The sequence below is a fragment of the Mya arenaria genome, chromosome 5 (assembly GCF_026914265.1).
Source record: "Mya arenaria isolate MELC-2E11 chromosome 5, ASM2691426v1".
In the NCBI taxonomy this organism is placed as follows: Eukaryota; Metazoa; Mollusca; class Bivalvia; order Myida; family Myidae; genus Mya; species Mya arenaria.
In genome coordinates this window covers 70,626,771-70,640,559 of record NC_069126.1, presented here as the reverse complement: position 1 = coordinate 70,640,559, position 13,789 = coordinate 70,626,771, and the positions used below count along the sequence as shown (strand labels likewise).

General features: G+C 31.5%; 1 protein-coding gene across 3 annotated transcripts in view; it reads right to left on the bottom strand.

Annotated features, from left to right (window-relative positions):
* LOC128233929 (uncharacterized) overlaps window positions 1-13,789 on the bottom strand; it is a 95,098-nt gene that overhangs the window by 68,273 nt on the left and 13,036 nt on the right. Inside the window, exon 1 of one of the 3 annotated variants that reach the window (XM_052947809.1) lies at window positions 12,484-12,600. The exons of 1 other annotated variant lie outside the window; for it this stretch is intronic. In XM_052947809.1, coding sequence (XP_052803769.1) covers window positions 12,484-12,496 — 13 coding nt within the window. In that variant the 5' untranslated portion in view covers window positions 12,497-12,600. Of the gene's footprint in view, window positions 1-7,765; window positions 7,844-12,483; window positions 12,601-13,789 lie in introns of those variants that run through there. One more of the 3 variants, XM_052947811.1, reaches the window with a different exon arrangement.

Here is a 13,789-nt window from a genome sequence, read left to right as displayed (position 1 = left end):
CTACTTTTTTTGGCAAATTTTTCCAGTTAAATTTTCCTGCGCTTGGCATTAATATTCCACTGTAACTCAGTAACTTTTATAAATCGACTGTCCCATGCATATATTTTGACAATAAAAAACGTTAAGGTGGGTTTGGGGGCATCTGTGTGTTGAACAATATCAATATTTTCTCAAACCAATCATTGTTTTAATATTCAAATTGTCACATTGCTGTGGCTATATCAGATATGAGCTGGTTTTGGTGACTTTGGGCTGTCACATGATATAGACCACATAATGTACATGCAACACAATGCATACTGAAGTTGATTTAAACATATATTTTTCATTTTATCATAAGAAGGAAGGTTAGACTTATTGGTTTCAAGAATAAAATGCTGCTGTGTTCACTATTTTTTGTATGCCTGCCAGACATTCATTGTCTCAGATTTACGAATAAGATACCTTAGATTAATGGCCAATTTTATTTGGTTATAAATGGTAGCTTAATGTCTTAAATGTGGTCAATCAAACAAAGAACATATATATAGATAAACTTAATGAAAAGTATAATGGATAAAAAGTAAGTTTTAGGCTTTCTTTCAATCACGACTGGGTTTACACAAAAAAAATCCATTAGATACGTTCCCGGTTGAGTGTCCATATGTGAAACAAAACGGTCATAATACGTCGTCCTAAACCTATAAATAATTACAGGCAGTGTGCTTTAATATATTACCAAAATACATATATGTCAAATCAACATTGACTAAGTAATTAAGCATTGAATTTAATGTGCATCAGATTATAGTGTGACCATTTACATAACATTCATGGAACTTGGAAGAAAGTGGAATTTATTCAATTTAAGTCAAACCGAACAGATGGCCAAATGCTCCTGATGAATTAGGACTTGATATGAAAGACGTGATTTGCCGTTTTGAAGGCCTAATGCCAACAGAAAAGTCACAAGGACTATTCAAGTTGAAAAAATCTGACATAGAGATGATCAAGTCATGCATACCAAACTTGAAGTCATAAGCCCTACAATAGATAATGGATGTGTTTACTAAATTTGCTTTTCGATCTGAGTAGTAAGCATTGTATTGTATTATAAGGAAGATTCTTAGCATTGTGTATTAACATGGGAATTAATTTCGTTGTGGTGATATATTTTGTTATGGAAATGCAAAAAGTCGATTTAAAGAAAATTATTTTGAATACTACAATTGTGAAACCACTCAAAAATATCCTCATATATTTTGTTTTAAATAGTAAGATATGTTCATCAGATACGTTATGCAAATACTTATAAGCATTTCAATGCGTTTAATTGCTAAATTAGATCAATATGTTACAAAGAGGAAGCTAACTGTTCATGTACATGTTTGCAGCCTTATATATTTGATATAATAGAATGATATGTGTTTAAGATTATACAAATAAAGACAAACTGTTAGAGTGACTTGAGACTATGAATATATATATATTCAGTATCAATGTTTATAACTTGTGCTTGTTCTGATGCAACTACTTGAAAAAATATTAACTTTTTTCACATTGATATAGGTTGGATCTGATATTTTTTATGACGTTTTATGCCTTTTGGTAAATATTCGTGGAGACGTAAGATATGTTATTTTGGGATGTAAGGATTAATTAGATTGATTCTTCTACATGATAATTTGATATTATTTAGCAAAGTAAAATGTTTAAGTTTTTCGTAATAACTGTTACCGTAATTCATCTTAGAGTTCGGACACCCATAATTATTTTCCACCCAAAGGACATCAATCATAACTTTCACAGTTACCAAGTTTCACAGACGAAGATTATTGATTTTTATCTTCACAATGCCTGGCTAGATTACCTAACTGTATACACCACTGTGACAAGTTAATTAGTAAATACCCATCCTAAACGATGTATTGCATGTAGAAAAAGGAAGTGTGAAATATTTCTTGGAGGATTAAAGAAACAACATGGGCAATCAAGGGATTAAGAAAACATAGACATGACATGTTTGTAAAATTTGCCAATAAACTTTCAAACTTGTACCACACTTATAGACTGTATGAAGCAATAATGATACAGTTATACATTAATCCTGCATAGCAATGTCCATGCTCTCCACGAAATCCTCGTGAGTATAACTGTAAGTTATGTGACGTCACACAGTGTGACTCTTTGATCTGAAGCCGATAGAATGTGTTTATTTAGTTCAATGCATGTATAAAATGGTGTTTTAATTAACTTGATGAAGGATTGACACTTATAGGCGTAATAAATAAGTTTATGACCATTGATTACTATGGATAAATTAATTAGTGGTAAAATGCAAACATGAAGAAAAAAGCAGGTTAAACAAACATGTAAATAAAATGTAAAAATGGTAATTTTCTATGTATTCGGACAGCGAAAAAAAAAATTAATTTAAGGTGTCCGAACTCTTAGGTGAATTACGGTAAAATATAATTTATTACTTCGCTTATTTTTGTTTACCCCATTATTGATAGCATTAGAAAATAATTTTCAGTAGAATTTGACAAACGGAATACTTAACACTTAATATACAAAAATATTTGAGTGACCAACTACAGAGTTTGCATAGTTATCTACAATATGACTGGTGCTTGTTTTAAAACAGAAATATATTGAGTATTGACTATGTCCATCATACTAGAATCAGCTTTTAAAATTTGATAACGTATCTTACTCTTAGTAGTTAATGAGTTAATAAGCTGATGTGTTGTGTGTTAATTAAGGCCTGTTTGGACCCACTGCTTTCAGTTATATTAAGTTGAAACCTTGTTCTTTCGAATAAAATAAAGAAAACTAACTTTCTTGATGTGTCATTTTAACTTAAGATACACATGCAAAGTTGCTGAGTTAACGTGGACTGAATGTTGGAGCCACAAATTTCGTAAATAATCTGCTTTAGGTCATTTTCTAGTGGTCATACAAGTTGATAATTTAATTATGTGGTAAAGTCTTCATGGTCTGCCACTTACCAGGCCCTTTCTTTTGCTTGTGTTTACTCCTGAGGCCTTTTCATTATCCAAAGTAACGTAGCAGAAAGAGTAGCCGGACAGAAGACAAACAAGTTTGGATGATTGTTCAATCAAATTCTAGTTCTACTAATCTGGAACATTTGATTTGTAAACTTGGCCAGTACTGTTCTAGTTAACTTCTTGTCTGTAGAAGACTTGTAGACTATTCCAAATATTGAACAGTCCTGTGTTCAGTCAACCCAAGGACCGGCCCAACAAAAGAACTATGGGGCGAGTGTAGTGTTAGTGCACTATTTGACTTGTTTACCCATAAAGTTACTGATGTCACTCGGGTCTGTGCTCATATCTTGGGGAGATGGAGATAAGCTGTTGTGTGAAGCAGACCTGTTGACATCACACTTCATATATATATATATATGATTTTAAAGAGATAGATTGACTACATAATTATGAAATTCTGTAAAAAAGTACTTGGTGTTAAGTCACAAACATCTAATGTTGCAGTATTAGGGGAACATGGACGGTTTCCCTTATCATCGAGCATTAAAAGTACTTGCTTAAAGTAATGAAAACTTCATGTACACTTATGCACTTAGTCTTTCTTAAACAAAGAGACATCAGTATACATTATGTAACATAACCCTTGTAATAATAATGCATGGCATGGCTATCTGCATATGTTAACTTAAAGAATAAGAGATCAGAATGTACAGAGATGGCATGAGGCTTCATTAAACCAAACAAAAATGCATTATTACTGTATGTTCAAAACGGATTTCATATGCACTCAGTCTCAGAACACTAGCAAATCAGAATACCATTTTATGTTATGCTGTAAGTTTTATGAACATCTTAGAAATAAATATTGTATCTGAGATCAACCTGGCCAACCGTAATAAATAAATAACTGGCAAAATTTAAGTACCTTATGTGTAGTAAAATTAAGAAAACTTGTAACAACATTGCGAAATCTGTGTACTATGCTTATGAATCTTAACAAAATTTAAAAACTTTAGCTGCTTCTTAGAAATACTCACCTGTACAGTCAACATATGTATTTAAATATATACTGGGTTTTCAATAATATTTTACAAACAGTACAGTCATATAGACTTGTTTACTAAGCATGCAAGCATGTAATACATACTGTATGCATGAAGGCTTTTTTCCATAGTACCCATGGGTCTGACTATCAAACCCATTCTAAAGCAAAATATATGATATTTTTCCCAATAAAAAAAAAAAAAATAAAAAAAAAAAAAATTAACAATTTCTTTAACCAGTGTACTGGTTCATTCAACATTCTAATAAATTATGTAATTTTAAGTTATGGGGATAATTGAAATCAGAAATCGTTGATTTTCATCACATTCAGAGATCAGTATCAAACATTATCTGTCAATTGATTAATTAATTGCAATAGATATTTACACCCCAAGGATTGATATTTCAGCCATTTCAGGTCTTTTGAAAAGGAAAAGAAACTTATATTTAATAATTTACTCATTCGCAGGAGATTGAAAAGCTAATGTTCTTTCAATTGTAAAATTTCTCAATTTGGGCAGATTTAGCGATGGAAATTTTCCCAAAATGTGTAAGGTCTTTTTTCCCAAAATGGGCAGAAAAAGCCCTGGCATTTAATTGTCACAATTTACAATACCATATCATAATTTTGTATTTTATACATTGAACTTGTTTGAATATATGTTCATATGTTTTGTGTCTTTGCCATAACATAATTTTTTGTAAATGTCCAAAGGTAAATTATGTTGATTGCCAATAAACTTTGAAACTTTGATAAAGACCCCACAGATTATTCTTTGCTAGCTTTGGTCCAGATAAATATTATATTTTGAGAAAACTTGAGTTACTATTGCGAAAGAAAGAGTGTATGCCTAAACGGGGGTTTGAACGCTGTACCTTTTGACCTGCAGCCGATGTCGCAACCTCACTGCCACAAAAGCTAGCTCAACAGCGAGGCTGTTGGAAATGCCCTATACGGCTGACACTACACTCCTCCCTCTTTTACCCTTTTTGGGGACTGGATCGGAACTCCCTAAACTTGGATGAACAGAACTGTACAGGTTCCTTCAGCACCCAATTACCTTCAGGGCCACCGAATTACTTCTGACACCATTATTGTTAAAGAGTGTATGCCTAAACGGGGGTTTGAAACCCTTACCTTTTGACCTGCAGCCAATAACACAACCTCATTGACATTAAAGCTAGCTCAACGCTGAGGCTGTTGGAAGTGCATTATAAGTAGGGATGCAAACGAATATTCAAATATTCGATCAAACGTCTGGTATTCGAATGTCAAAATCGGTATTCGAATATTCGATGTTTTTTATTGAATAATTATAATAATAATTGTAACAACTATGTTGTTGTGTTTAAGATTCGTTTGTCTTGTTTTAACAACGATTGGCCCATAATGCCAGAGGTGTGAATGTGATGACAATACACTAAACACACGTCATGTGTCATTTAGGGACATATCGTCGGGTACTATAAAAAGTCCCCGTGTTTTTACAATAACCGCCACACGTAGTTGTTACGACAAAGTAGAGCTAAAATGCCCCGGCTATTACTTTAGAGAATATTATAAAAGTTTACTACAACTTTTAAAAGATGTATTTTGGTAATCGAATATTCAAATATTCGTTCGAAAGAATTACCAAATATTCCAATATCAATTTTGCCATTCGTTTGCATCCCTGATTCCGACAAATCGCTTTTTTGCATACTTTCTTTAGATTTTCATAAAGAAGGTACTGCATTTCAATGATACCGAGACACGTAAGTAACTTTTATTATTATTTAATGTTTAATGTTTATTTTTCATTTTGTACACAATCTTGCATGTGGGGAATCGGCACACACAGAGAATTGCACATGCATGTGAATAGCTACAAGGTGCTAATTTCACACCAACATTCACTTAAATGTATACAAACACAAGTTTCTGTCAGAAATGAATCAAAAAATCATTGATATTCAGTGTCTGCCTGATCTCGAGACTGAATTGATGGTCGAAAATTCTAAGGTTTAAATTTTGTGGCAAATGCTGAAAATTTTTACCGAAAAATTAAATAAAATTTCTCATATTACAGTCTAATTATTTTTAGTATATTAAATAAATGGATAAAAGAAACCATAATAGGCACCTAAAATCCTCTGCATATTCAATTTGTTGGAAACTGCTTCTCATCACCAGCTAATCAGAACAGTGTAAGTATACTCTCTTGGCACCCCTATTAGTCTAATTAGATCCACTATATGTGACGTCACACATATGAAAAATATTTGACACTATATGCTTGAACTGTTGAAAATGTGAACAATTTTAGTAGGGATTAAAACACGTATGAATAATTCAATAAAAACGTGTAAAAATCTGTCAGAAACTGCTTTGCAACCAGTACGGCCGGCTGAAAAGAACTTCAGCGAACATATTATATATTATCTTTTGGAACGTGTTCACTGAAGAGATAGCCTATCCAAACTCAACCAGAATTTGTGACATTTTTATGTCACGCTGTTATTTCACTTGTATGCTTTGTACAGACAAAATAACTTTATTATCAGTTAAATGAAGTAAATTGTAGTTCACAAACACATTTTCAAAAAAAACGCTAAATAGATAGGTGTTTTACCTTTATAATAAATCAAGTTATAAACATTCCTTAATTAGGTCATAATTGTGTTCAAAATCATGTGATTACAAGATTTTCAGTTTATTTTCCTGTTGCTGTTTTTTTCTTTTTTGAATGATTAGAAATCTAACAGTGAACAAATTTTAAAAATATTCATTGTTTTTATTTATTAAAATTTATTTTCAATCTAACTGCAATTGGTTTCAACTAAATAAACAAAGTGAAGCCGTAGTCCAAACAATTGTACGTTGACAAATTTCTTTACGATATTTGATATGGCAAATCCTTCACGTACTAATTGTTTTATTATACCAAAAGTGGCTAGTTATTTCAATCGGGATTTGGGGTTAAAGCATATTGTGTCTATAAAATAGCATAAAAACAAGAAATATTACCAGATAATATTATTTTATATAAGTTATACACAAAAAAATAAATATCAAATAAATCATTATGAGTTTGATATGTTTTTTTTTTATTTCATACTGTCAAAACATAACGATATATATATATGAAGGGCACCTACATAATATGAAGGCATCTGCAAGGCTGCAGTTCACAGTTTTACAACAATCGGAAAACTGTTCTGATTGTATTTATGAGGTCTATAAATGGTCGAAATTAGCCCACAAGCCATGCACTGGTAAAAAGTCTTCCGGGCTTGCTCAAATTCTGAATTTTATATAGCACTCAGGGCTTGTTAAAAAAAATTATGCCAAGCAATAGTATAAGAATTAGGGCTTGTTCATCCAAAAGTCTAATTTCGATGACTGGTCTATTCGAAGCTTGCTGGAGTAGCCGAGTTGTAACAATTAACATAATTGCTTATATGCCATAACTCCCGATGGGGGAAAAAAATCCCCCGGAATTATGTTCCATTCCCTGGTCTCCGGCGGGATATAAAAATCCCCGGAATTTAAACAAGAGGGCCAAGATGGCCCTATATCGCTCACCTGAGTAAAACTTTGTGCTAATTATGACTGTCCCCACATTTTTCTTTGTGTTCCTTTTAGCAGCATATTTTTAATAGGGAATTTCTTTATTATGCCAACTATTGTACATTATTGACAATTAGTGATTGTTTTCTTAAATGAACAACTTATAAGAAAAGAAACATACCTGATGACTTGAGGAATCTTCAACTTATCACCAAACATCAATTTTTGGAATGATCATGTTCAAAATCATAGTTAATGTTCACCTGATCTACTGATGGTAAAATCATGAATTTATTTCATTAATCCCTTTTATTATCAATGGTTTTTATTTGAGTAAATTCATTACTTCATTGAAATCCATCAACATTCTTTAATATTTCTATCAAAAAAACCTAATGTTGTTTGAATTTTGGTGCTGAAATTTGATTGGTTAATCTCTGATAACAATCTGCCACAGTTTTCTTTTGATTAAAAAGAAATCAAAGTTATATCAATTCTGTAAAGTAAGCAGTTTACAATGCAATTAATTATGATTTTAAAGATTTTTTTTTTATTTTGATTGTATAATATTATAAAATTGAAATTATGATTTAATTGATTGGTTGATTCATAAATTATTATTATTATTATTATTATTATTATTATTATTATTGTTATTATTATTATTATTATTATTATTATTATTATTATTATTATTATCTGGGAGTAGGATTATTATTGGTCCCACTTACTAATTGATTGTTTGATTGATTGATTAAATGGAAAATAATTATTCAATCAAACAAGCATATATTTTCTGGGAAAAAAATGCATATAGTTATATCTAATGTTTATTTTCAATTAAACTGAGTGAGTTATTAATAATCAAAAGCTGGCAAAGTGAATTAGTTTTTTTTCCCAAGAATAACCTTTGTCTTTTCTCCAAAAGCTTAGTCTTTTGTTTGAAAAGCTCAGTCTTTGAAGAAATACTTAGCCGCTTGAAATTTTGGACAAGACAAAGCATTTGATGAAAAAGACAAAGCTTTGATGCATAAAAGACGCAGCTTTGATGAAAAAGACGCAGGTTTTCTTAGAGGCAGTCTTTTACCATATAATAAAAAAAACGCACCCTCATAAACAAAAAGCACATCTTTCGAAAGAAAAGCGCAGCTTTTTAGAGAAAAAGACATGGCTTTAGTGAAGCTTTTCTAAAAAAGCACAGCTTTTGCTAACCTTTCTTAAAAAGCACAGCTTTTGCTAAGCTTTTTAAAAAAAGCGTAGCTAAAAAAGCTCAGTTTTTTTAAAAGCATAGCTTTATAGCTAAGCAAAAGCTGCGCTTTTCAGAAAGCTGAGCTTATTTTTGGCACGGGATAGACTTGTTGATAATTAAAGGGCAATAACAGGGATTTGGCTTCTCTGATGTATTATGCCCATTCACATTCTCGCCAAATTTTGTAATGATTGGACAAATGCTTATAAAGTTATTGATAGAACAAGAGCATTTTTATGTTATTTCTATGATTGAAGCGCAATAACTCTTGGGTAACTTCAGCAATTTTGCTAATTATCAAACAGGTTTATACGCATAGAGTGTTAACATTAGGTTTTTACATATTTGGGCTCTGTGACCTAGTTTTTGACCCCAGATGACCCATATTCGAACTCATCTGAGTAATTACTGGAAAAAACATCCTGACCAAGTTTTGTGACGATTGAGGCAAAAATGTGACCACTAGAGTGTTAACAAACTAAGTGTGGACAGACGATGGACGATGGACAATAATCGATCCTAATAGCTCACCCTCAGCCTATGCCTACTTTAAGGTGAGCTAAATAAAAAAGAAAGATTTTACATCAGGCAATAATGATAAAGTGAAACCATAGTATGTGAGTGAAACTAAATGACAAACAACTCTAAAGGGGTGAAATGACTGTTTAAAAAAGGTTTGATAAATGTCAAAAGGAAACTTATACAACAATTAATTTGATCAATTACTTTGTAGTAATGATCAAGGGCAAAGACATATTTTTATTTTGGAAAACGAACAAATTGAAAATATTTCTTTCTTTCTCTTATTGTCTAAATGTTATCATAGCTGATAGTATTAAGCAGAATTTTTTAAAGACTTTGGAGGAAGGTAAATTGAATTTAGTTGTCTCGAAAACATATTTTTCCAATGACATATTTTGCTCTGCAAGTGCATTACATTATAGCATGACAGTGTATCATAAGAATATGATAAATCATGACATAAAATAAGTCTTTGTATAATGAAAAAGTTAGAGGTTTTCATAGCTAAATATATGTGAATTAATACACTTTTGCGTACAAGTTTGCGTCTAAAAATACTTAAAGTTTCGCCAACTTAGAGGTGCGAAAAAAAACCCTGAATACTACCAAAATCCCCCTGAATTTTCAGCCTTTCTGAACAAATCCACTTAAATGGTCTCCAGAAAATATGGCATGTACTGGGGTCCCTAGACTTACCGAAATACGATTATTTACCGAAAGACGGATAAAATTACCGAAAGACGCACAAAAATTACCGAAAGACGCATTCTAATGCATTTATTTTTAAATAATCTTGTATATATAATGATTATACGTTTTGTAGCCAAAAATTAATTATTTTTTTTTAGAAATAATGACTTTATTGACAAAAGAATTTCCCTTTTTTAGTCAAATAGAGTTATCTCCCGTCGTCAACCGAAATACGATTTATGGATATGGTTATACTGGACTAAACATGATAGAAATTTACCGAAAGACGCTTGCTATTATATTTATTTTTAATATTCATATATATTTAATGATTCTACACATTGTAGCCAAAAATTATAAAATAATATCTAGAAATAATGAGTTTTTTGACAAAAGAATTTCCTTTATTTAGCCAATAAGAGTATTCTCCTGTTCTCAACCGAAATACAATTTATTGATATGTTTAAGGTGAAGTAAGAACATGACAAATATATACAGTTAACTTAATACTAAATTTTTATTTAATTTTTCATCATTTCTCTACATACATGACATATACATTTGATTAACATCGGACATGGAAGGCTGCATAAAACATACACATAATAAAATTACCTGAATTTGTCGGAACTGACTCCTAACTTGAGCTTCAGGTGATGGAAAAAGTGACTATATGTTTCAAAATCACTGTGGTCGTGTATGAACATGGGGCCTAAGAAAATTGGGGGATCACCAGTGAAGCGGCGATTGACGGACAGTTGTTGGTAACAAGTAACTGTCACGTGTCTTCCCTTTCACCTCCTTTTTTCTAAAGAACTGCCTTGCCGAAAGAAAACATAACTCATGTGGCCAGTCTCTGTTCGTATATAATATATATGGTGAAGCCCCAGTTTTTGAATCCCAAATCCCACAATCCTCACCAAAATAGCTCCTTTGTTGTTGTTTTTTTTTCCCCTTTTAGATGAGTTCTTTGAATTGTCCAAAACAAAATAAACATTTTCCTTCAGCCCCTGTGGTATTACAGTCAGTCCACCCTCCCCACTTAATAAGATCTCTTCTATTTGTTCAAGGCTTAACAGTCAATTCAGAACATTTAGCATGAACCCAATTCCTACAATTAGAACAATGTATGCATTGATCACTACTACAGTCAACAGCACATATAACACAAGGAAACTCATCCATCATTAATGATTTCAGAGTGTAAAGTTCTATTAATTTGGACTTCTTTAATACTTACAGCAATAACTTACCTTTTTACTCGCGATTGTTATTTATGAATCTTTAAATGAAGCCGTCAATTTGTGTGAAAATCACCCGCAATTATAAATGTACAGGTAATGCGGTCCTTTAATGTGTAATTAGTATGGTATTTATTCAACACGTGTCACAGAGCCGAAGAGGGTTTACCCAAATTTAACACACTTTCAATAATACCAAACTGTCCCCCCAAAAGCGTGCCGCTACTTTGTGGGGTGTCATATACCGGGTGATAATTATGTTGTTTTAAACATCGCCTGATTTTGTGTATTTGGTGTGGTCTGGTTATTATTGTCCATAAGTAAGCTAATTTATCTGAAGATGAGAACTTCGCTGTTTGAAAACTTATTTTTTCAATTTTCATATAAACAAAAATTAAAATTTGAAAGCCCTGAACTATACTGTAGATCTAAGTTAGTTTAAAAGAAAATGATTTTAGCGACATTTTCGACCTATTTCAAAGGCAATGTTTCAAGTATATTCCAAATACTTTCAAATGCTGTTTATTGATCTAACATGTCCATAAAAATATAAATGCTATTATTTGAATCCAAATTCATAATCATTTTCATAATACAACAACTAATAAGTTATTTTTACCTGCGTTAAATCGTCTTTTGGTTGGCGAAGGGAGACAACTATTTCACTGACATATTGTCTTTATTCAATTGAACAATAAGTAAATATTTTCATGAACTTTTTCATTTTTATGAGTGTGTTTTAGTTATATGAATATTATGAGACCATCATTAATTGGAATAATTGATTATTTTGGAAGCTTTTATCTGTCTTTCGGTTGGCGAGTCGCACGTGGAATTCGATCTCGAACACTGAAATTTCAACTGCCTATTACATCATTATATTTTAATATTTTTCTCTAAAATTTTGTTTGGTAATGTATTTGTATAATATGAATATAAAAACAATAAAATAAATGCATTTTAGAAGGCGTCTTTAGGTAACTTTCATGCGTCTTTCGGTAATTTTATCCGTCTTTCGGTAAATAATCGTATTTTGGTAAGTCTAGGGACCGCATGTACTGTATGTAATTATTGTCTGTATCAGTCAAGTTTCGTTTTATTGGAAAGGTAAATCCTGTATTTTAATGCATTAACTCTTGTTTTGTGCAAAATATATTTGCACTAACATGGCAAAATATGAATAAAAACCTTTATTACCTATTTCAAACATAAAATATACCTCCTAATTACAATTTTAATCGTTTTCAGTATTTATTCATGAAAAATGTATTCAAGATCGGCTTCTGTCAACAAAGGGGTGATACTATTTCCCGGTCTCTCACCGTAATGTATTATCCGGCTTCATCGGTCTCCTAATTCCCGGTCCTATAGGTATTGAAATAACTTATGGCTTTAGGCAACGGGTTGTGTTGTCGATGTTAAACAAAATTTAGAATCTTATTTGATTTTAATAGTGTTGAAAATGAATTATATCATTTTCGAATATATTCGATAATAAGATGATAGTTGTTACTCTTTTAGAAAGACTGGCAATTTTTAAGACTATTTTTGGCGGAAATAAGAGTATTTTAAACGAAAAAAAAGCAAAACATGTCTAGTTTATTAAAAAAAATAATAGAGAGTTAAGTTAAGGATTGGTTAATAAATAAGGTTTTTTAGAGTTAAGACTTACATTTCAACACTCAGTTTAAACAGTATATTCTGTACTGTAAGCTATGCCTTGTACAGTAGCGTCGGCGAAAACAAGCTTATTTTTGCGAAAGTAACATCGCTGGCGAAACTAAGCTTACTAGTATTTTCGCCTAAATAAGATATATAGTGAAAATAAGATTATCATTGTCCGTTTATAAAAGTGGGATAGTATATTATAAATGTTTTTTTTTTACTTATTACGTACGTGAATTATCAACATATGTTTGTATAAATTCGAGAATTCAATAACAACCACGATCTTCATTGGTATCATTGGTTTCATTTTCGCCAAGTCACGTGATTCCTCACCCTGTTTAAAGCTGCACGCTCACAGATTGAACTTTCTTATATTTTGTCTTGAAACGAACGATTTTTTTGCGAAAATCCATGGAAACCAGTCATATAAGACTGCTGACAAAAAATAGATCGCACTTTTTTATTGAAGTTCAAAAAATGATGTTTTTATGCATTTTTCTTAAACCGTTAGTTATTAAATATGTTTTTCTATGACACGCGTGAAATAAAATACGATCTTACACTGAAATAAACAAATCTCCTCTATTTCCTTTCTTTTAAATGAATGTTTAAAAGTACATGTATCATTTACTGGTAAGATATATCAAGCATGTGTTAAAGCTGCACTCTCACAGATTGAACATCTACTATTTTTCGCAGACATCCTCACCAAAGCTTTGGTAGGTGATGGAGAGTTCGAATTCGTCCTCACAGATCTTTCTGGTTTAGTTTCGGATCATAATGGCTAACCCACTTTTCATCAGCAGTGATGATGGATTTTAGGAATATGTTACCA